We start from the raw sequence: 21,661 nt of genomic DNA on the forward strand, positions 1-21,661 counted from the left end.
GTTTTAATTCTTCCAGTGTTTTATCAACTGAAACCTCACTGGGACAATTTAAGGGTCATAAGGGGGATTCCCCAATGGCTCAGTGGGTAAAGAATTCGTCTGCAATGCAGGAGATGCAGGTTCAATCCCTGGGTTGGGAAGATCCCCTGGAGAAGGCCATGGCAACCCACTCCAGTATTCTTCCCCGGGAAAGCTTATGGACAGAGGAGCCTGGCAGGTTACAGTCTAAGACACGACTGAGTCAGACACGACTGAGCAACTGAGCGCACACACACACACACACACACAAGGATTGTAAGAATCACAAAGTTTCTGAATGACACTCTCCTAATTAAAAAGCAAACAACAAGCAGCTATGGCGCTCTTGTTCATACAATCAAGTTTGGGTATGAGACATTTCTGTTAACTGTACTCATCTTTACTAAGGAATTAGATATAAATAATATTAAGTCAAGCACTAGGTTAAATTACTACTCAGGCAGCTGAAATAATGAAGCTTAGTCCAACCAATGTATATGTACATTAAGACAAACCCCACAGTTAAGACTGGAATTTAAATCTCTATTTAACTCTAAATCCTACATGTAGTTTAAAGCCAGGAAATATTTGTTGAAGGCCAAAATTCCATTCCCCTATCTGTCCTGCTGTGGTTATGCCAGGCGAATAATAATTACAGTAATTTTAGAACTCCTTGCTATAGCCTTCGGTATAATTAAGGGACTTAAATGTTGAGTTCCTGTCTAAATTCCCTATTTGTTTTCTCAAATTATATACCTAGTGCTAATCTTAATAAATAATCACTATATGTATCAATTTCCATGAAATTCCATGTCCCACCCCTGCTTTATTTTCATGAAGCCATATGAAGGTTATGGGGATGATGTACATCCCAATCAAAATTTCAGTCTATCATTTCTTTAAACTAAATGTGAATGCCATTTAAATTTAATCAGGCTTTTGGAGGATGTATTCCGTATGATGACTTTAACACACATTAGTAACAAAATCCCCCCATGGTACGGGAATGCCTATACATCATTGTTTGTTAGGCATACTTAGAAATATCAAGGCATGTGTTGTGAAATAGCCCTGTGCTGTCAAACAAAGGGCATATAACAATTTCTCAAGTCTCAGAGCAGCATAGAGATAAAATGAGTCATGGCATCTTTTACTCTTTGCATGAGGTAAGAACTATTTTCATTTAAATCATCTAAAACCTTCAATAATTTTTAAAATCACATTATCAATACTTAAAACTATACTTACAGTGAGCAGCATAATTATTTACACAACAGAATTGCTATTGATTTTCTATTTTAAGGTGTTTATTTTTTAAAAATTTTATCTATTTATTTTTGGCTGCACTGGGTCTTTGTTGCTGCATGCAGGCTTTCTCTAGCTGCAGCAAGCAGGGGCTACTCATTGTGGTGACTCCTCTTGTTGTGAAGCACCGGTTCTAGGGCTCATGGGCTTCAGTCGTTGCAGTTCACAGACTCTAGGGCTCGGGCTCAGCTGTTGTGGTGCATGGACTTAGTTGCCCCGCAGCACGTGGGATCTTCCCGGATCAAGGACTGAACTGGTGTCCCCTGCATTGGCAAGTGGACCAGTGCAGCATCAGGGAAGTCCTTGATTTTCCTATCTAACTACTCCCTGTTGTTGTTTAGTTGCTAAGTCATGTTTGACTCTTTGGCAATTCCATGGACTGCAGCCCACCAGGCTCCTCTGTCCATGGGATCTCCCAGGCAAGAATAATGGAGTGGGTTGCCATTTCCTTCTCCAGATCTTCCCAACCCAGGGATCAAACCCAGGTCTCCTGCATTGGCAGGTGGATTCTTTATCACTGAGCCACCAGGGGACCCTAACTACTCCCTACCAAATTATAAACTCCTTAAGGGTAGAAACTGGGTCTTCCCTTTTTACTCCCAGGACCCCACCCAGTGCTCAGTACATAGTAGATGCTCAACAAGCACTGAATGAATGTTTGTTTATTTGTTATAGAAGGGCATAAGAGTCCATTTGTATCGCCAAGTTAGAAATGTGCTAGTCTTTTCATGCCATTTTCAGGGATATTTGTAAAGATACAAATGCTTTAGACCTCAGTTTCACCATTTGTGAAATGGACATAATAACATGTATCCATTGACATCACGGAATAGGATGCAGATGAAATAACTACGTTATTATTTTAGATCTGTGACCTACATAATAACTAGTATATTTAATTGCTGTTGAACAGAAAAAAAGGTAGTTATCAAAGTGACAGTACGTATATTACTTGGGGAACCTGAAGATCTACATATGACGATGCCTTTTTTCTTCTGTATGAATTAGCTAAACAAGGAAAATTTTGCCACATACTTTCAGCTTAAATGGGACTGACTCTATTCATTGCTGTAATTCTCCCATTTCTGGCATAGGTCTGTGACTTTCTGATCAGCCCACATTACTTACTTCAGAGTTAAAGGAACCTCCAGTACCAAATTTTAAACTGCTCAAATGTTAGCTGGTTTTTTTCCCAAGCCAGATTTCTGCCAAAAATAATAACTGAAACCTTCAATAATCTGCTCTCTAATTTCAGTGCCTTTAAAAAAAATTGGAAATGAAGATATATAAATCATAAATAAATGCTTTGCAATTTCAATGATGATTTATAACAATAGGACCACATACATGAATTATCACATTTTTAAAAACTGTTTTGTTAATGATGCCCACTTTTAAATGTAAGGACAAAATAATTTTCACTGACATCTGCATACCAACTGCTATTTATTTAGATAATAACAGCAATTCAGATGGAATACCTAGTTTTAACGTCAGGAACCAATTTAAAATAAAGATTTCTACATACCTAGTAGAGGAGAGTTCCCAGAAGGTTCTAGGCTTCAAGTTTCCTCTAATTTGCATAGCAGCTATAAACAAAGGTTCAGCTGGTTCCACTTAGCTGGCCCTGCCACATGCCGCCCAAGTCAGACTCTGAATAGAATTGCTTTTGCAAGGTGTTATTTTGCTACCTATGTATGGTCTTCTTATTTTAAAAAATTGTTTCAAATCATCACTATGAATTTCTAGTTCTACTGTGAGACTGAATAATGAACAAGTTATGGATGAGACCGTCAAGGTTTAGAAGCATTGGTGATGTGCCAAGTTAGCAACGAATTTATCAGGAAACCATTAATAGAATGGTGATCTTTGTGCCTCTGGAATCAAGAAGTCAAGGTGCCTGTTGGGCTTTACCTCCCTTCCCACTCAGAGCCTGGGAAACACGTCATCCCAAGCTGCCCAGCCCGCCGTGCTCACATCTCCCACGTATTCATCTGTGTGTCTCCAGCACCTAGAACCATGCCTAGGGGGCTCTTCGTAAACGTGCCTTGTCAATGTAGCAGTAAGCCGTATCCCACTGGTTGTGCTCTTGTTGACAATGGTCCACTCTGCCTGACTTTCGGGCGGTGGCGGGGGATCTCCAGCAGGACTGTCTCCAGCACAGTCCTGGCCCTCTGGGCATATGTGCCCAGCACAAGGACCACTGTAATAGAGAGGTCCAGGTGGTGATATGTCAATAAGTGGAGCTTCACTTCATGTTGCCAGGTTTGATACAGGTGCAGTTACTATTAACAGTTCTTATCCTTCAATCACTTTGGATGACTTTTGCCTCAACCCAGTCATGTCCTTCCAAGCCTGTTTAGAAGACCAGCCACCATTTTCTAAAAATTAGACATCCTTCAGCTGTCAAATCATACTTAACTCCTGACCACCCCTATGTATGCAGGCTTAGTATTTTATGCAGACACTCCTTAGGTCACAGTATTGAGCATCAACTCATAAAGGAAACTAAGAAACCTTTAACCCCATCACTGATAACAAAATATTTTAAAATTTCTTAATCCTCAAATTCTCTGATTTGATCTCTTTTTTAGAACACACTCAGGAAAATTGATTTGAACATTTTTTAGAACACAGTCAGCAAAATTAATTAGTAAAACCTAATACCAACTGATCTCATACGCTAGTAAAGTGATGCTTAAAATTCTCCAAGCTAGGCTTCAGCAATACATGAACCGTGAACTTCCAGATGTTCAAGCTGGTTTTAGAAAAGGCAGAGGCACCAAATTGCCAACATCCGCTGGATCATGGAAAAAGCAAGAGAGTTCCAGAAAAACACCTATTTCTGCTTTATTGACTATGCCAAAGCCTTTGATTGTGTGGATCACAATAAACTGTGGAAAATTCTGAAAGGGATGGGAATCCCAGAGCACCTGACCTGCCTCTTGAGAAACCTGTATGCAGGTCAGGAAGCAACAGTTAGAACTGGACATGGAACAACAGACTGTTCCAAATAGGAAAAGGAGTATGTCAAGGCTGTATATTGTCACCCTGCTTATTTAACTTATACACAGAGTACATCATGAGAAATGCTGGGCTGGATGAAGCACAAGCTGGAATCAAGGTTGCCGGGAAAAATATCAATAACCTCAGATATGCAGATGACACCACCCTTAAGGCAGAAAGTAAAGAGCCTCTTGGTGAAAGTGAAAGAGGAGAGTGAAAAAGTTGGCTTAAAGCTCAACATTCAGAATACGAAGATCATGGCATCTGGTCCCATCACTTCATGGCAAATAGATGCAGAAACAGTGGAAACAGTGTCAGACTTTATTTTTCTGGGCTCCAAAATCACTGCAGATGGTGACTATAGCCATGAAATCAAAAGACGCTTACTCCTTGGAAGGAAAGTTACGACAAACCTAGACAGCATATTCAAAAGCAGAGACATTACTTTGTCAACAAAGTTCCGTCTAGTCAAGGCTATGGTTTTTCCAGTGGTCATGTATGGATGTGAGAGTTGGACTGTGAAGAAAGCTGAACGCTGAAGAATTGATGCTTTAGAACTGTGGTGTTGGAGAAGACTCTTGAGAGTCCCTTGGACTGCAAGGAGATCCAACCAGTCCACCCTAAAGGAGATCAATCCTGAGGGTTCATTGGAAGGACTGATGTTGAAGCTGAATCTCCAATCCTTTGGCCACCTGATGCGAAGAGCTGACTCATTTGAAAAGACCCTGATGCTGGGAAAGATTGAGGGCAGGGGGAGAAGGGGATGACAGAGAATAAGATGGTTGGATAGCATCACTGACTCAATGGACATGGGTTTGGGTGGACTCCGGGAGTTGGTGATGGACAAGGAAGCCTGGCGTGCTGCGGTTCATGGAGTCACAAAGAGTCAGACATGACTGAGCGACTGAACTGAACTGAATACTAACCTCACTGCATACGACAGGCTCTAGGTTTATCTGCACCACTACGACTGACTCAATTTCTTTCCTTTTTAAGGCTGAGTAATATTCCAGTGTGTGTGTGTGTGTGTGTGTGTGTGTGTGTGTGTGTGTGTGTATATATAAATATACACGCTACATCTTCTTTATCCATTCATCAATGGACATCTAGGTTGCTTCCATGTCCTGGATATTGTAAATAGTGCTGCAGTGAACATTAGAGCACATGTGTCTTTTTGAGTTATGAGGGTCATACTGCATATACATGAAATCTAGAAAAACAGTACGGATGAACCTGTCTGCAGGGCAGGAATGCAGACGCACACTTAAATAATGGACATGTGGACACAGCAAGGGAGGGAGACGGTGGGAAAAACTGAGAGTAGCACTGACATGTATACACTACCACGCGTAACACAGGTATCTAGCAGGAAGCTTCTGTGCAGAGCAGGGAGCATAGCTCGGTGCTCTGTGATGACCTAGAAGGGTGGGAAGTCGGTGCAGGGGGGTTGGAAGGGAGGTCTAAGAGGGTGGGGATATAGCTAATTCACTTGCTATACAGCAGAAACGAACACAATGCTGTAAAGGAACTACATTCCAATTAAAAAAAACACAACCAAACCTTGAACATTATCTACAACAGCACCGTCCAAAAGAACTTCTTGTGATGATGGACATATTCATATTAAATACTGTCTAATACGGTGACTGCCATCTACATGTGGTCACTGAGCATTTGAAATGTGACTGAGGAACTGGATTTTTTAAAAGCTTTTTTTGGCCATGCTGGGTCTTAGTTGTGGCATGCAGGATCTTTTGTTGTGGCATCTGGGACCTAGTTCCCTGACCAGGTATCGAACCTGGATCCCCTGCACTGGGAGTGCAGAGTCTTAGCCACTGGACCACCAGAGAAGTTCCAAAGAACTGGATTTAAAATGTGCAACTTAAATTTAATTAAGTTTAAATTTAAATAGCCAATGTTGATTGTGCATTTAGACAGTGCAGCTGTCCACAGAATAGCAATGAATTCTTTTAAGTACTATAATTCAAGGACAAATCTAAATTTCCACTCTGCAAATTGAACTTCCATATCAGAAAGTCCAATACAAATGGCTAGAAAGTTTGCTTGTGACCACTAACTAGCCTTCACCTTTCTCAAAGTATACAGACATTAACATCAGACTTTCCCCAATCCCCCACTGATAAGACACAGTTTGATGACAAGGATTTGATGGTGAAAACCACCTTACTGGGACACATCTCCAGTCTAGAAGAATGGACTGGGAGGCAGATGAGGGTGAGAGGTGGGATATTTCTAGCTATGGGAACTTGAGTTTGAGGGCTACTCTAGACTATTCCATCTTGAGGGGTCTCTATGATATTGAATCACTAGTGGGAACTCCTCAGTTTACTGACTGCAGGAGCTGGAAGGTAGACTGGATCCACTGGCTTTCAGAAAGCTTTTAATAGACTGCCTTGTTTGAGGCTATACCAGAACACAGCCCTGTCTGGAGCAGGTGACGAGGAAGGGTCCAGAGAGAGCCTGGAGGATTAGGCCTCTTGGCTGGTACCACTCCACCCTTACTGCATTCAGAACCTCTAAGACAACTGCTTTAGGCAGAAGGCTCCATATTTCTTCATCTCCTTCGTAACTACCCTTGTCCATTCTACCCCCTTCTCTCTCCTGGAGACCACAGAGCTTCCTAATTGGTCTCCTGGCTTCTCCTCTTAGCTCCCTACAACTCATCTTCCACACAGCAGCCAGAATCATCTTTTCAAATCAAATCATCTCTGAACTTCCCTGACCGTCCAGGGGTTAATTAAGATTTTGCCTTCCAATTCAGGTGTGCGAGTTCAATTCCTGGTTAGGGAGCTGAGATCCCACATGCCTGAAGGATAAAAGACCAAAACATAAAACAGAAATGATATTATAACCAATTCAATAAAGACTTTAAAAATGGTCCACATCAAAGAAAAAAAATGTTAAAAAAAAAAAAATCAGATCATCTCACTCCTCTGCAAGGTTCTCCGGTAGCTTCCTACTCAAAAAATTCAACCTTTTCACCATGGCCTGCAAGGCCCTGCTCACCTTTTTGACTTCTTCTCTAGTTACCCCTTTGCTCATTCTGTTCCCAGCCACACTGATCTCCTGGCTGTTCTTCAGACAAGTCAAGCTTCTTTGAATCTCAGGGCCTTTGTACCGATGCTTGCTGGTCCCTCTGCCTAAAATGCTCTTCCCCAGACCTCCACATGGCTGGCTCCTTATCACTCAGGCCTCAGTTCAAATGTCACCTCCTCAGAGTGGCCTTTCCTGATCACCTCATTCATTGCTGCTGCTATTCACCACTAAATTATGTCTGTTTAGTTGTTTCACAAATTTCCTGAGGAATATTAACATATTATAAAACTCACCCATTTTAAGTGCACTTTTAGTAAAAACAAGTTGTACAGCCACCACCATAGGTCAATTTTAGACCATTTCCACGTTCTTGAGATCCCTCATGACTATTAACTGTTAATCCCCATACCTACCTGTCCCCTGCCACAGGCAAGCACTAATCGATAATACTCTGTCTCTACGGACTTGCCTTTTCTGAATATTTCATGTAAATGAATTATACAATTATTATCTAATACTCCACTGCTCTGTTTTAATTATTATTATTTTCTTTTGACCGTGCCATGCAGCTTGCAGAATCTTACTTCCCTGACCAGGGACCAAACCTGCATCCTCGGCAATGGAAGTACAGCATCCTAACCACTGAGCCACGAGGAAATTCCCTTATTTTATTTTGAAAGTATTTTTTATCTTGGTAAAATATACGTAACATAACATGTACCCGCTTCCGCCATTATTGTAAGTGTATAGGTCAGTAGCATTAAGCGCACTCACACTGTGGTGCGCCCATCACCAACATGCAACTCCAGAACCTTCTCAGCCCTCCCAACTGAACCTCTATATCCATTAAATACTAACTCCTTTCCGCTACTCCCCCGCCTGAGAAGACTACCATTCTACTTCCTTTCTCTGATTCTGACTACTCTTGGTGCCCCATGTTAAAAGAATCATACAATATTTGTCCTTTTGTGACTGGCTTATTTCACTTAGCATAATGTCTTCAAGGTTTATCCATGTTGTAGCATGTGTCAGAATTTCTTTAATAGTTAAAGCTGAATAATATTCCTCTGTATACCGCATTTTGTTTGTCCATTCATCTGTAGATAGATACCTGGGTTGCTTCCACCTTTTGGCTCTTGTGAATAACGTGGCCAAGAACATGGACATATAAATATCTGTTCAAATCCAGCTTTCACTTCTTTTCGGTATACACCCTGATGTGGAATCTCTGGGTAATATGATAATTCTATGCTTAATTTCTTGAGAAAGTGTCCCATTGTTTTCCACAGCAGCTGCATAATTTTACATTCCTACCAGCAATGCACAAGGGTTCCAATGTCTCCACTTCTTTGCCAACACTTATTATTTTCTATTTTTTATAGTAGTCATCCTAATGGGTGTGAAGTAGTAGCCACTTTATTTTTATAATTCATTCATCATTACTTATTTACTTAAATATTTTCTTATTTACTTGTTTGTTTAAACATTAATTCCCTCATCTCTCCAAACTAGGATGCTAGCTGCATGAGGGCAAGGAGCTTGTTCACCATAACTCCAGTGGTATCCAAGACCCAACATACATTTGTTGAATGAATAACAGACCTTAGGGCCACAAGCTTCTACAAACTGTAGCCCAACCACAGTTCTCTTTCTATTATCAACCCAGGGACACACAGAAGCTGCTAAGTCGTTTCATTCGTGTCCGACTCTGTGTGACCCCATAGACAGCAGCCCACCAGACTCCCCCATCCCTGGGATTCTCCAGGCAAGAACACTGGAGTGAGTTACCATTTCCTTCTCCAATGCATGAAAGTGAAAAGTAAAAGTGAAGTCGCTCAGTCATGTCCAACTCTTAGCGACCCCATGGACTGCAGCCTACCAGGTTCCTCCCTCCATGGGATTTTCCAGGCAAGAGTACTGGAGTGGGGTGCCATCGCCTTCTCCCACACAGAAGCTAGGGAGTTTCTTTTAGCTACTCTGACACACCAGAGGACCATTAGAAAGAACTGTAAAGATTTTTACCAATGATGCAGTTCTTTTCCTTGTGAAATATGAAGAAAAGAAGATACCGTCAAACTATAACCTTGAGAGCATCCACGGCCTTTGTGAACATTCTGCTGAGGGTACAATTATAACCAGGAGAATGTGCTGGGCTCCTCTGGAAGCTCTTGGTCCTATTCACATGCAAACATACAAGTGGCAGCTGCTTGAAATAGAATCAACCAGCTAAGAGTGAAAACTATAAAGCTTTTCACTAGAAAAACAAATTGTGCCGTCCTTTCTTGTACATTACCTATGCTTTCTAAAAATATATTTTTTTTCTAAAAAGGCTGGCATTTGTTACTCAACTTTGGAACATTAGTTCGGGCAGCCTAGGCAAACCACAAATAAATATGTCACAGAGACTGCCTGTCGTCTGCTTGTTTTCCCTTCTTTCCACAGGTGATAGAAGATGTTTATTCAAAAGAAGACTTCTGGATTTTAGCGGAGCACACAGATTCCTGACAAGAAGCCTTCACTTCAGGGCTTCCTTGCAGCTAGTAAGGGCCATGTAATTAGTAACTGGCAAATGTGATGTGAACAGCAAAGTGCATGTAATTCTGCGCAATGTCCTTAAAGGGAGCATCTGTGCCCTTCTTCTCTTCCTTTTTGCTGGCTAGACCATGCACCTACCTGATGGCTGGAACTTGAGCACACATCTGAATGGATACTGAGTTACTAATGATTTGAAGCAGCCACACCAATTCTGGATTGTCTACCTCCAGATCCCTTCACATAAGAGAGAACCAAGTTTCTGGTTTTGTTGTTGCTCTAGTTGCTAAGTTGTGTCCGACTCTTTGCCACCCCATGAACTGTAGCACGCCAGGCTCCTCTGTCCACGGGATTTCCCAGACAAGAATACTGGTGTGGGTTGCCATTCCCTTCTCCAGGGGATCTTCCCAAACAAAGGATCGAACCTGCATCTCCTGCATTGACAGGCAGATTCTTTACCACTGAGCCACCAGGGAAACCCAAGCTTCTGGTTGAGCTACTGTTACTTTGGATCCCTTTAACTGGGAGCTGACCTAGTTCTAACTCACATAGAATCTCCCCAAAAAGATTATAGGAGAACCGAAGTACAAAAATTTCCTAAAAGTACATGACAACATTGATTGTTCCATCAAAGATGAGCTGCTTTAAGCTGATGCCAAGCCCAGCTAAGCCAATATACTAAGTGGGTGGCAGTGATCTGCCATGTTGCCTGTGGGTCAGAAGGAAAGATGAGTCAATACCAGCAGCAAAGGGTAACAGTGTTGGCTAATATTTAGTGAGCACTTATTATATCCCAGGCACTCAGCCCAAGAGCTTTATATGTACCATCTCATGTTGTCTTTACAACAATCCTGAGGTTTAAAGAAGATAAATCCATCACACAGCTTATGAGTGAAGAAATGTGAGCCCACCTACCTCACCTTTGCATTGTATCCATATGCAGCATCCATTAATACTTCCCTCCCGCATACATAAGAATGGGGTAGTCAGGGCTCTCGAGAGCACTCCAGTTTGTCAAGGAGAACTTTCACTGGACACCCTCCTCTGTCCCATCAACACTAACAATGCCCCTAACACCCAAAACACTGGGCTAACCTTGGAGTCTACTTGTCAGGCACAAGATGCCTCTCAGTCCCTAATTTCCTTGGATCATTTTTAACTCGTAGCCATTTACTTACAACTGAAACACAACTATAACGTGAAAAGCAAGTTACATGTTTGTTTCAGAGCCTTATTTCACATTTATGCTAATATCAATATTTCGAGGGGATTCCCTGGTGGCTCAGCAGTAAAGAATCTACCTGCAATGCAAGAGACCCGAGCTTCATCACTCGGTCAGGAAGACCCCTGGAGGAGGGCATGGCAATCGACTCCAGTATTCTTGCTGGAGAATCCCCATGGACAGAGGAGCCTGGCAGGGCTACAATTGAGTCGGACACAACTGAAGCAACTGAGCATGAACATTTATACCGCTGCTGTGGGCCTCAGTTTCCTCATCTATAATATGGGAATAATTGTACTTTCTCACAGTGATTTCAAAGATTCGGTAAAATTATGCCTGTTAACTTCTGGCACACAGTAAGTGCTCAACAAGAGGTATCTACTTAAAAAAATCATAATTCATGGCTGACATTGAATGAAGCTTTCAGTGAACTAATGTGTTCAGTTATTAAACAACTTCCCTAAAATGAAAAAATACAGAACATAACAGTCACTACTGTGCTGACTGGAAAAATGACAGTCTAGTTGACTAAATCCAGACTTTTTTTTTTTTTTTCAGACTTATTTTTTTTAAGCTGCTGCTGCTAAGTTGCTTCAGTCGTGTCTGACTCTGTGCAACCCCATAGACGGCAGCCCACCAGGCTCCCCCGTCCCTGGGATTCTCCAGGCAAGAACACTGGAATGGGTTGCCATTTCCTTCTCCAATGCATGAAAGTGAAAAGTGAAAGTGAAGTCGCTCAGTCGTGTCCGACTCTTAGCAACCCCATGGACTGCAGCCTACCAGGCTCCTCCGCCCATGGGATTTTCTAGGCAAGAGTCCTGGAGCGCGGTGCCATCGCCTTCTCTTTTTTAAGCTAGCTGTCTCTAAATCTGACTTCTTATCTTGACTTAACGTAATCTATGCTATTACTAACCAGCCTGTTAGTTCTGTTAGTTTTTGTTTGATATTTAGGCATTTCCCCCCCGAAAGTGAAAGTAAAAGTTGCTCAGTCCTGTCTGACTTTTTTCGACCCCATGAACTACGGAATTATTCATGCCAGAATACTGGAGTGGGTAGCCGTTCCCTTCTCCAGGGAATCTTCCCAACCCCGGGATCGAACCCTGGCTTCCCACATTGCAGGCAGATTCTTCACCAGCTGAGCTACAAGGGAAGCCCTTTTCCCCACTAAGTTATTATTATTCTCTATTTTTAGATTGCCTTTAATGGTGGTTTTTCAAAAATATCCATTCCCCCCAAATGCAGTTGTGAGAACAATCATTTAATTGTTTTAGTATTTACTTATTTGTCTATGCCAGGTCTCAGCTGCAGCATGCAGGATCTTGCGTTGTGGGATCCTTTTCAGCTGCAGCACGCTAACTTTTAGTTGCAGCATGTGGAACTTCCCCCACCAGGGCTCAAACCCTTGCCCTCTGCATTGGAAGCTCAGAGTCTTAGCCACTAGACCACCAGGGAAGTCCCTTTAGGGTGGTTTTAAGTCAGAGACATTAATAGGATTTTTTTTTTTTTCTTTTTCTTTTGTCTAACCGCCCTCCAATGGATATAAAGTAGTCAGAGGTGAGTACTACCTTTGATTTTCTATCCACCACTGGGAGACATTTATGAAAGGCACAAGCAATAAATAGCTCCTAAAAGTCTTTACAAGGGGCCTTTGCTTGAAAATAGCCTTCATTCAGAATCCATGAAATTCAGCTGAGTCCAACTGGGTTTTCAGAAAACACATCTGCTTTAAGAATTTATCCCTCCAAGCATTATCTCGAGCCCTTTCTAATTGTTAACGCAGGACACCATCAGTTCTATTAAAAATCTCCCAAATAGTTGAGGCAAAGCCAACATTTTACTATTTCAGACATTTACCCCCAACCCAAATTCTGTCACCAGAGGAGAAAAGCAGCAGGTCTTCCAGTTTTCAGTATTCATTTTTGGAGAATAATCTTTTAAAAACTGCTTACTGTGATTTTCCAGGTACATTTGCTATTGGGAGGGTACACTCCAGGAAAACCTTCGCTGCCAATAAATCCAGACTCTCCGGTAAGAATGCCGCCACATGTGAAAACAGGTCTGGGAAAATAAGAGAGGAAAAGAAATCTGAAACAGAGCCTAACAATTCACTGTCAATTTCAGAAAGATGTAGTTTATTAATAGGGATAAAATGAATACTGACTATTAAGTGCCTGCATCATATAGGGAATTTGAAATACTTATTAGCTCTTAGAATATTTAAATTATAGCCTAATAAAACATTCAGTCCAGCTACAATGATCTCCACCATAGTAACACTATAATAACAAGATCAATCTACCGATCTATCCATCCATCCATCCACCATCCATATGCAATCAAGTCCGTATCAAGTGATAAGACATCACTGGAAAATGGTAAATAGAAAATGTAACTAGGGGGAGTGAGAGAGAAAAGGTGAGAGCTAGGCTCTGTGAAGTGCATGGTTTTAAAGATAGACAAGTAATTAGTTAATGTGGGAAAGTTTTAATTTCCTAGATGAAGAGAGATGCCTAATTCTCCGTTTTGGAAAATAGTTGGCCATTGGCAGAGCCTCCCACTGAAAAGGGATATTGATGGTGATGGAGGTGGAAAAGGAGATGTCAAAGTTGGCCATAGGACGAGTCCCCAGCCCAGGTCCTGGAGCTATCCGGCAGCTCAGAGGTTGGTGAAGAGTTAACTTTCCGAGAGCTGCTCCCAGGCGCCGGGCAACTCGGGCTTTTCCGTAGGCTTAAGCCTCTGGGCAAAGCGTCTCCAGGGAAGAAAACAGAAGTAAACCAAAGTTCACATATTTGGGCCCCAGTGCTTCTTTGCACCCGCATAAAGCTGCGGGCAGAGGAGACCCAGCAGGTTAAGCCCCTACCACGTGGTGGCTGGCCAGCTGCAGGGCCGTCCAGCGGGCGAAACTGGGGGCGCAGGAGGGAGCCCCGACGACGGGCGCCGTCCCGTGTCCCGGTGGCGCGTGGGTCCCCCGGCGCCCCAAAGCGAACTGGGTAAAGTAAAGCAGCGGGCGAGGGGCTAGGAGGAAGGAGGGGAGGGGTGCGGTTGGGGGTCGCGTTACCTCTCGGAGAGCTGCGGACGCGAGTGCTGGGCGGCGGCGACCAGCAGCAGGCAGAGCGGGGCCCAGGCGCCCGCGCCCCTCATGGCTGGTGAAGACGCTCGGGGCTCGCCCCACCCCGGCGCGCACACCGGAGCACCGCGCGCTCCGCACCCGCCCGGGCTCCCGCCCCGGCGCGCCCCGCACCCCGGCTTCTCCCGCTCGCTCGCACGCGCCGCCGCGGGGCAGCCCAGGTAGCTGGGTGTGCGCGGCAGGCGGGGCCGGGGCGCTTTTCTAGAGGCGATTACGGTGCAGTCTGCTTCGCCGCTGGATGTCCCCTGAGGAGTTGCTCTGGCAGCCACAGGCCACTGCTGAATATCCCGTTTGTTCTCCAGCGGCGAGAGGGGGCGGCTCCCAGGCCGGAGCCTCCTCCTCTCTTGGGGCGGGCGGGCGGCTCCTCGCTGGCACCCCGAGACCCGCAGTCCTGGTCACATCCCGCCGGCAGGGGCGGTGAGGAGAAGGATGAAAGAGAACCCCCTGCCAAGTGGTACCCAAATGGGACTCGGTGCCTTGATCTACAGATGATAGGGGGTGGTGTGACCTTGGTTTGCTTTAGGGGGTGTTTTTCTCTAGTTGCTTTTAAATAAAAAGTATTGACGCTTGCTGGTTGCTGGAAAACGTAGGGTTCCTCCTTCAAACACCCAGCTCCAAGGATAGAAAGGGGAAAATAAAAGAGGGATTCTATCATATTTTAACTCCTACCCTAGTTCTCTTACTTTAAGCAAACACGGACCTACACACACACACACCCGTCTATACATACACACGTACAGTGTCAGTAGATTCTTTTATGTATTTACTGGTGTGTGAGAATAGGGACATAGTTTCTATTTGGGAGGGGGATTAGGAGTTAGAAACGAGTTTTCAGCCATGCGATTTGTGACTGAATTATCATTATTGTGCCAAATATAAGACAAAATCCGGATCATCAGTTCTCACTATCCCCTGTTATGTTTTGAAAATAGTATTTCTTTGCTAGCATCTCTCTCTTTTTAAAAAGATATTTTCCAACAATGTCTTTTTCTGTAGTATTAATTACTTTTTACAGAGAATTTGTTTTTCTAAGAACAATTGCAGTCTTATGGAGTCAAGACTAATTTTAAATATTTATTTGGCTAAGTGTTTCTCAATAACCATAGAGTAGTAAAAGAAAAACAAGAACAGAATGGATTCACTGAGGTTTTTCAATGACCAGGTCCCCACAAAAGGGATATAGCTGAATTTACATGCCTCCTTTTAGATGTTCCTCCTACATTATTTTCACCATTCTAAGCAGAATAATAATAATAAGCATTAAGATAGTACTTACCAAGACTTCATTTCTAATAATGAACCTACAGTGTTAAGAACCTATAGTATTAAGAACATAAATACTCCTGGCAAGGAAATAAACAAAAGTTGGCTACATAGAATAATCTTATTTTTAGAAAAGTGGATTCCAGGAGTCAATAGTAGGAACCAGAATTTCCCTGTGGGGTTTAGATTTTCTTACTATTTTTGAAAAAGTGAAGGAAAAATACACCAAGAACTACAACTTTTAAAAAATTTTCTAAAGGCACCACACCCTGTGAGACATTAAAAAAAGAAAAAAAGGATTACAGAATTTGGCAAACAACATTACATCCTGAAACCTACACCCTCAACCCAATAAAATTGTTTTAAAACAGCAAATAGGAAAATAAATGATTGTTTATTTTGCACATGTTTCAAGAGTATGCTGTCCAATAGCATATGTGTTTTAGATGATATTTTATTGAAAAGTCAGAGTTTTAAATTATAGAGTGAAAATATTACTCAACTCACTTTCTGGTAATGATTTGAAGTGATCATAGCCAGAAAATACTTCATTCTTAGGACTAAGCTAAGTTTTCAAAATTTTAAATTAAAAAACAAAGTATTAAACATGACTAAGTGGATAGATAACAACATAAGTACGCAACAACTCTTTTCTTAATTTATGTGTTTATATAATGACTGTGTTTATTACTGTGTTTATATCCTCACTAAAAAAGTTAGAGTTTCAGCACTGATAGTTCTGTTACTGTTGAGATATGTAAAAAGACATGAATGTTACCATATGATTTTAGAAATTTACTAAGACCTTATTATTTGCTGTTAGAAATGAATATTTAACTTGGAACTACAATTCTGACCAAAATTATAAACCTTTAATGTCCCGAGAAGTTTAATGTGTTAAAATTGAGACAGACCCAAGTGGACTCTGAAGGTTCATGTAAGAACCTTCAGTGAGACCGATTTTTGGACTTCAGAGATGCAGTGTTGCTATGGTGGTAGGTAGCCACAGAATTCCAGGCACTAGGAAAGGGGAAAGGTGGAGGGGACCAAACCCTGTGGATGCAGAGTGGTAGGTGAGGTGATCCTTGTTGTTCAAAGTGTATATTACCCAGCCTTTGCAGTAAACCAAATTGCACAGAGACTCAAAGTCATAAGAGTATGAGGATATTCACCAGTGGACTAACCACTAACAAAATCAGACCACACTCAAATGTATTTTGCTGCATAATATCAGCACCTGTGTGTACATTTTGAAGAAAGTGGAGAAAACCACTAGACCATTCAGGTATGACCTAAATGAAATCCCTTATGACTATACAGTGGAAGTGAGAAATAGATTTAAGGGACTAAATCCGATAGACAGAGTGCCTGATGAACTATGGATGGAGGTTCGTGACATTGTACAGGAGACATGAATCAAGACCATCCCCATGGAAAAGAAATGCGAAAAAGCAAAATGGCTCTCTGAGAAGGCCTTACAAACAGCTGTGAAAAGAAGGGAAGTGAAAAGCAAAGGAGAAAAGGAAAGATATACCCATTTGAATGCAGAGTTCCAAAGAATAGCAAGGAGAGATAAGAAAGCCTTCCTCAGTGACCAGTGCAAACAAATAGAGGAAAACAATAGAATGGGAAAGACTAGAGATCTCTTCAAGAAAATTAGAGACACCAAGGGAACATTTCATGCACAGATGGGCTCAATAAAGGACAGAAATGGTATGGACCTAACAGAAGCAGAAGATATTAAGAAGAGGTGGCAAGAATACACAGAAGAACTGTACAAAAAAGATCTTCATGACCCAGATAATCACGATGGTGTGATCACTCACCTAGAGCCAGACATCCTGGAACGTGAAGTCAAGAGGGCCTTAGTAAGCATCACTACAAACAAAGCTAGTGGAGGTGATGGAATTCCAGTTGAGCTATTTCAAATCCCGAAGGATGACGCTGTGAAAGTGCTGCACTCAATATGCCAGCAAATTTGGAAAGCTCAGCAGTGGCCACAGGACTGGAAAAGATCAGTTTTCATTCCAATCCCAAAGAAAGGCAATGCCAAAGAATGCTGAAACTACCGCACAATTGCACTCATCTCACACGCTAGTGAAGTAATGCTTAAAATTCTCCAAGCCAGAAGTGCGGGGGCGGCCCCGCAGATCTGTCTCTTGCTTCAACAGTGCTTGGACGGAACAGAAGCAGGGACGCCCCTTGCTCCAGCCTCCGATCACCCTCCAACCTTTTTTCCAGTCGCAACCTCCGAGTCAGCCACCCAGCTGTCCGCGATCACCGGGACCAGCCACCATTTTTTAACTCATTATTACCGACCAGATTATTACCGAATCTGAGTTCCCAGATTCGTCAGAATTATTCTACCGAGGTGGAGGCCGCCGTCAACCGCCTGGTTAACATGCAACTGCGGGCTTCCTACGCCTACCTCTCTCTGGGCTTCTATTTCGACCGCGACGATGTGGCCCTGGAGGGTGTAGGTCACTTTTTTCGCGAATTGGCCAAGGAGAAGCGCGAGGGCGCGGAGCGTCTCTTGAAAATGCAAAAACAGCGTGGCGGCCGCGCCCTCTCCCTGGACGTGCAAAAGCCATCTCAAGATGAGTGGGGTAAAACCCAGGACGCTATGGAAGCCGCCCTTCTCGTAGAGAAGAACCTGAATCAAGCCCTGTTGGATCTGCATGGCCTGGCTTCTGCCCGCGGAGACCCCCACATCTGTGACTTCCTGGAGAACCACTTCCTAGATGAGGAAGTGAAACTCATCAAGAAGATGGGTGACCACCTGACCAACCTCCTCAGGCTGGCTGGTCTCCAGGCTGGGTTGGGCGACTATCTCTTCGAAAGGCTCATCCTCAAGCACGACTAGGAGCTTCTGGAGACCAGTGGCCATTGAAGAACCCACCTAACATCAGAGCTGCCTGAAGCCCCTCTCTGCAGCCACTAGGCAGCTTTTTAACACCCTGGAGCCCTCCCTCAAGCCTTGGACCAAAAGGAAACAATAAAGCTTTTAGCAGCATTAAAAAAAAATTTTTTTTTCCAAGCCAGGCTTCAGCAATACGTGAACCGTGAACTTTCAGATGTTCAAGCTGGCTTTAGGAAAGGCAGAGGAACCAGAGATCAAATGGCCAGCATCCTCTGGATCATCGAAAAAGCGAGAGTTCCAGAAACACATCTATTTCTGCTTTATTGACTATGCCAAAGCCTTTGACTGTGTGGATCACAATAAACTGTGGAAAATTCTGAAAGAGATGGGAATCCCAGACCACCTGACCTGCCTCTTGAGAAATTTGTATGCAGGTCAGGAAGCAACAGTTAGAACTTGACATGGAACAACAGCCTGGTTCCAAATTGGGAAAGGAGTATGTCAAGGCTGTATATTATCACCCTACTTATTTAACTTATATGCAGAGTACATCATGAGAAACACTGGGCTGGATGAAGCACAAGCTGGAATCAAGATTGCCAGGAAAAAGATCAATAACTGCAGATATGAAGATGACACCACCCTTATGGCAGAAAGTGAAGAAGAACTAAAGAGCCTCTTGATGAAAGTGAAAGAGGAGAGTGAAAAATTTGGCTTAAAGCTCAACATTCAGAAAACAAAGATCATGGCATCCAGTCCCATCACTTCGTGGCAAATAGATGGGGAAACAGTGGAAACAGTGCCAGACTTAATTTTTCTGAGCTCCAAAATCACTGCAGATGGTGACTGCAGCCATGAAATTAAAAGACGCTTACTCCTTGGAAGGAAAGTTATGACCAACCTAGATTGCATATTAAAAAGCAGAGACATTACTTTGCCAATGAAGGTCGGCCTAGTCGAGGCTATGGTTTTCCCAGTGGTCATGTATGGATGTGAGAGTTGGACTATAGAGAAAGCTGAGCGCCAAAGAATTGATGCTTTTGAACTGTGGTGTTGGAAAAGACTCTTGAGAGTCCCTTGAACTGCAAGGAGATCCAACCAGTCCATCCTAAAGGAGATCAGTCCTGAGGGTTCATTGGAAGGACTGATGTTGAAGCTGAAACGCCAGTGCTTTGGCCACCTGATGCGAAGAGCTGACTCATTTGAAAAGACCCTGATGCTGGGAAAGATTGAGGGCAGGAGAAGAAGGGGACGACAGAGGATGAAATGGTTGGATGGCATCACCGACTTGATGGACATGGGTTTGGGTGGACTCCAGGAGTTGGTGATGGACAGGGAAGCCTGACGTGCTGCAGTTCACGGGGTCGCAAAGAGTCAGACATGACTGAGCAACTGAACTAAACTGTCTGTACTCAGTCGCTCAGTTGTGTCCGACCCTTTGTGACCCCATGGACTGTAGCCTTCCAGGCCCCTCTGTCCATGGCATTTTCCAGGCAAGAATACTGGAGCAGATTGCCATTTCCTACTCCAGGGGATCGTCCAGAACCAGGGATCAAACACACTTCTCCTGTGTCTCCTGCATAACAGGTGGATTCTTTACCATTGAGCCACCTGGGAAACTCCCTAGCTAGGCCCAATATGTCAACATCTTTGTTAGTTAGTACCTGGTCAGTTCATCAACCTTGCAAATATCTGAAAATGCAACATAAATACATTGCACATTTAATTCATGGTGCAGTACTGATCTTGTAAAAGGTCCAGAATCTCACAAGATGGAAACAAGTGATGTTGAAAGAAGTGGAGGGATGATGGACTTTTTTGACAAATGAAAACCTAGAACAATCACTCCAGTGAACAACTGAAGGAAAAAAGCTAAAAGTCTCTGACCAAAAAAAAAAATTTTTTTAATGCCAAAAATATTAGAGATGCCTGTGTGAACAATTAAAACTCCCTAAGCTATTTTTTTTCTAAAGTAATCTACTTTATGATTTTGTGAAAGTCAAAGGTGGAGGGAAGAACGTTTGTATCTTGCTCAAATGCATTTTCATAGGGAAAATTATTCTGAAAAATCCACATTTGATTCAGTATTTTGAGAATTGGCACATAGCTGCAAATATAGATGAAATTTTGTTAAATACAAAATTTAATTTAAAATTTTTTAGTTTTGTTTTTGAAGGTAAAATTCTAAACAGTTTTTCAATATCTGCTGTGAAAATTTGGAACTTGTTTTCAGTACATTTTAAGTGGCCTTTTAATCTCAGCTATGATCATCTCTAATTACCCTGAAAGGCACCTGAACCACAATGAGGGCTCTGCATCAGATTGAAGAGGAGAGGCCGAGAGAGGACATAATAGGAAGCTGGGTTCTATCCTTACATCCCTCCCATTTGTTCTCTTAGGGGCATGAGCCATATCTGGAACTCAGGTGTGCTCTGTGCTTCCTTGAACTCGACACTGCTCCAACTGCAGCACACGAGTCTCAAGATTTATAAGTGCTCCAAATATATAAAGGAAATGAAAAGTATATGGAAAGCAATGTGTAGAATTTTTTTTTTATGCAGCCCAAGTTAGTGACAATACAATGTTCAGGATGTTTGTTTCCGTAACGTGTGTCATTCTTCAAAACTATCACACTGGAATCTCCCTGTGTTCTTTTATCTAGGAAAATATAATAGTGTAGAGTTATGATATTAACACTTAAGTGATGAAATGCCTTTCCTGAATTCAGTTTTCTAGGTACTATCAACATTTAGGAACACTCTGTCATCTTTGAATTCTTGTGCATAGATACTCTGTTCTTGTCACCAAGGATTTTGGAAATTAAAACTTCAAATTTTTTTTTTTTTTTGATGACTAGTAGCCAAACTATTCCTCCTAAGAACAGAACATTGGAAGGGAATTGTACTCGTTAGTCTTCTTATCTTCAAACAACTGAGTTTATTCTGGCTGGCTCAAGCAGTATAAGGAATGTATTTTAAAAGAGAAGGTAGTTTATATTACCATTAAGAGAACTGGGGAAACTTATTTCAAGGCTATTTCCCCCAGAATAATAGACAAAACCTTGCTTCAGAAATGGCCCCATGAGAAATCTGTTGACATTGCTGCCACCAAGGCTAAGCACTAAATGCAAGTACTTCAACTTGTTGCCACTGCCACCTCTGTGAGCATAGCTCATGAATTTCTGCCCATGAAATTCAGTCTCCAACACTCCTACCTCAAAGGCCAGACAGCTCTGCTGCCACCTACAGAAGGAAAGCTCATCACAGACCCT

At 42.6% G+C, this 21,661-nt stretch overlaps 1 protein-coding gene and 1 pseudogene across 2 annotated transcripts in view; one reads left to right on the forward strand and one right to left on the reverse strand.

The window, feature by feature from the left end:
• The window catches only part of PCOLCE2 (procollagen C-endopeptidase enhancer 2), a 95,658-nt gene extending 81,093 nt beyond the window's left edge, over positions 1-14,565 (reverse strand). Inside the window, exons 1-2 of the mRNA XM_086384048.1 lie at positions 14,199-14,565; positions 13,090-13,198 (exon numbers count right to left, since the gene is read on the reverse strand). Coding sequence (XP_086240174.1) covers positions 13,090-13,198; positions 14,199-14,281 — 192 coding nt within the window. The 5' untranslated portion in view covers positions 14,282-14,565. The remainder of the gene's footprint in view (positions 1-13,089; positions 13,199-14,198) is intronic.
• LOC147379235 (ferritin light chain pseudogene) lies at positions 14,280-18,464 on the forward strand (annotated as a pseudogene). The gene is made up of 2 exons (XR_015169499.1): positions 14,280-14,428; positions 17,655-18,464. The product of XR_015169499.1 is annotated as a ferritin light chain pseudogene (transcript).
• Positions 18,465-21,661: the final 3,197 nt, after the last annotated feature.

Source organism: Bos grunniens, chromosome 1 (genome assembly GCF_055505025.1).
Source record: "Bos grunniens cultivar Pamir isolate PY7600 chromosome 1, Bosgru_T2T1.0, whole genome shotgun sequence".
Classification (NCBI taxonomy): domain Eukaryota; kingdom Metazoa; phylum Chordata; class Mammalia; order Artiodactyla; family Bovidae; genus Bos; species Bos grunniens.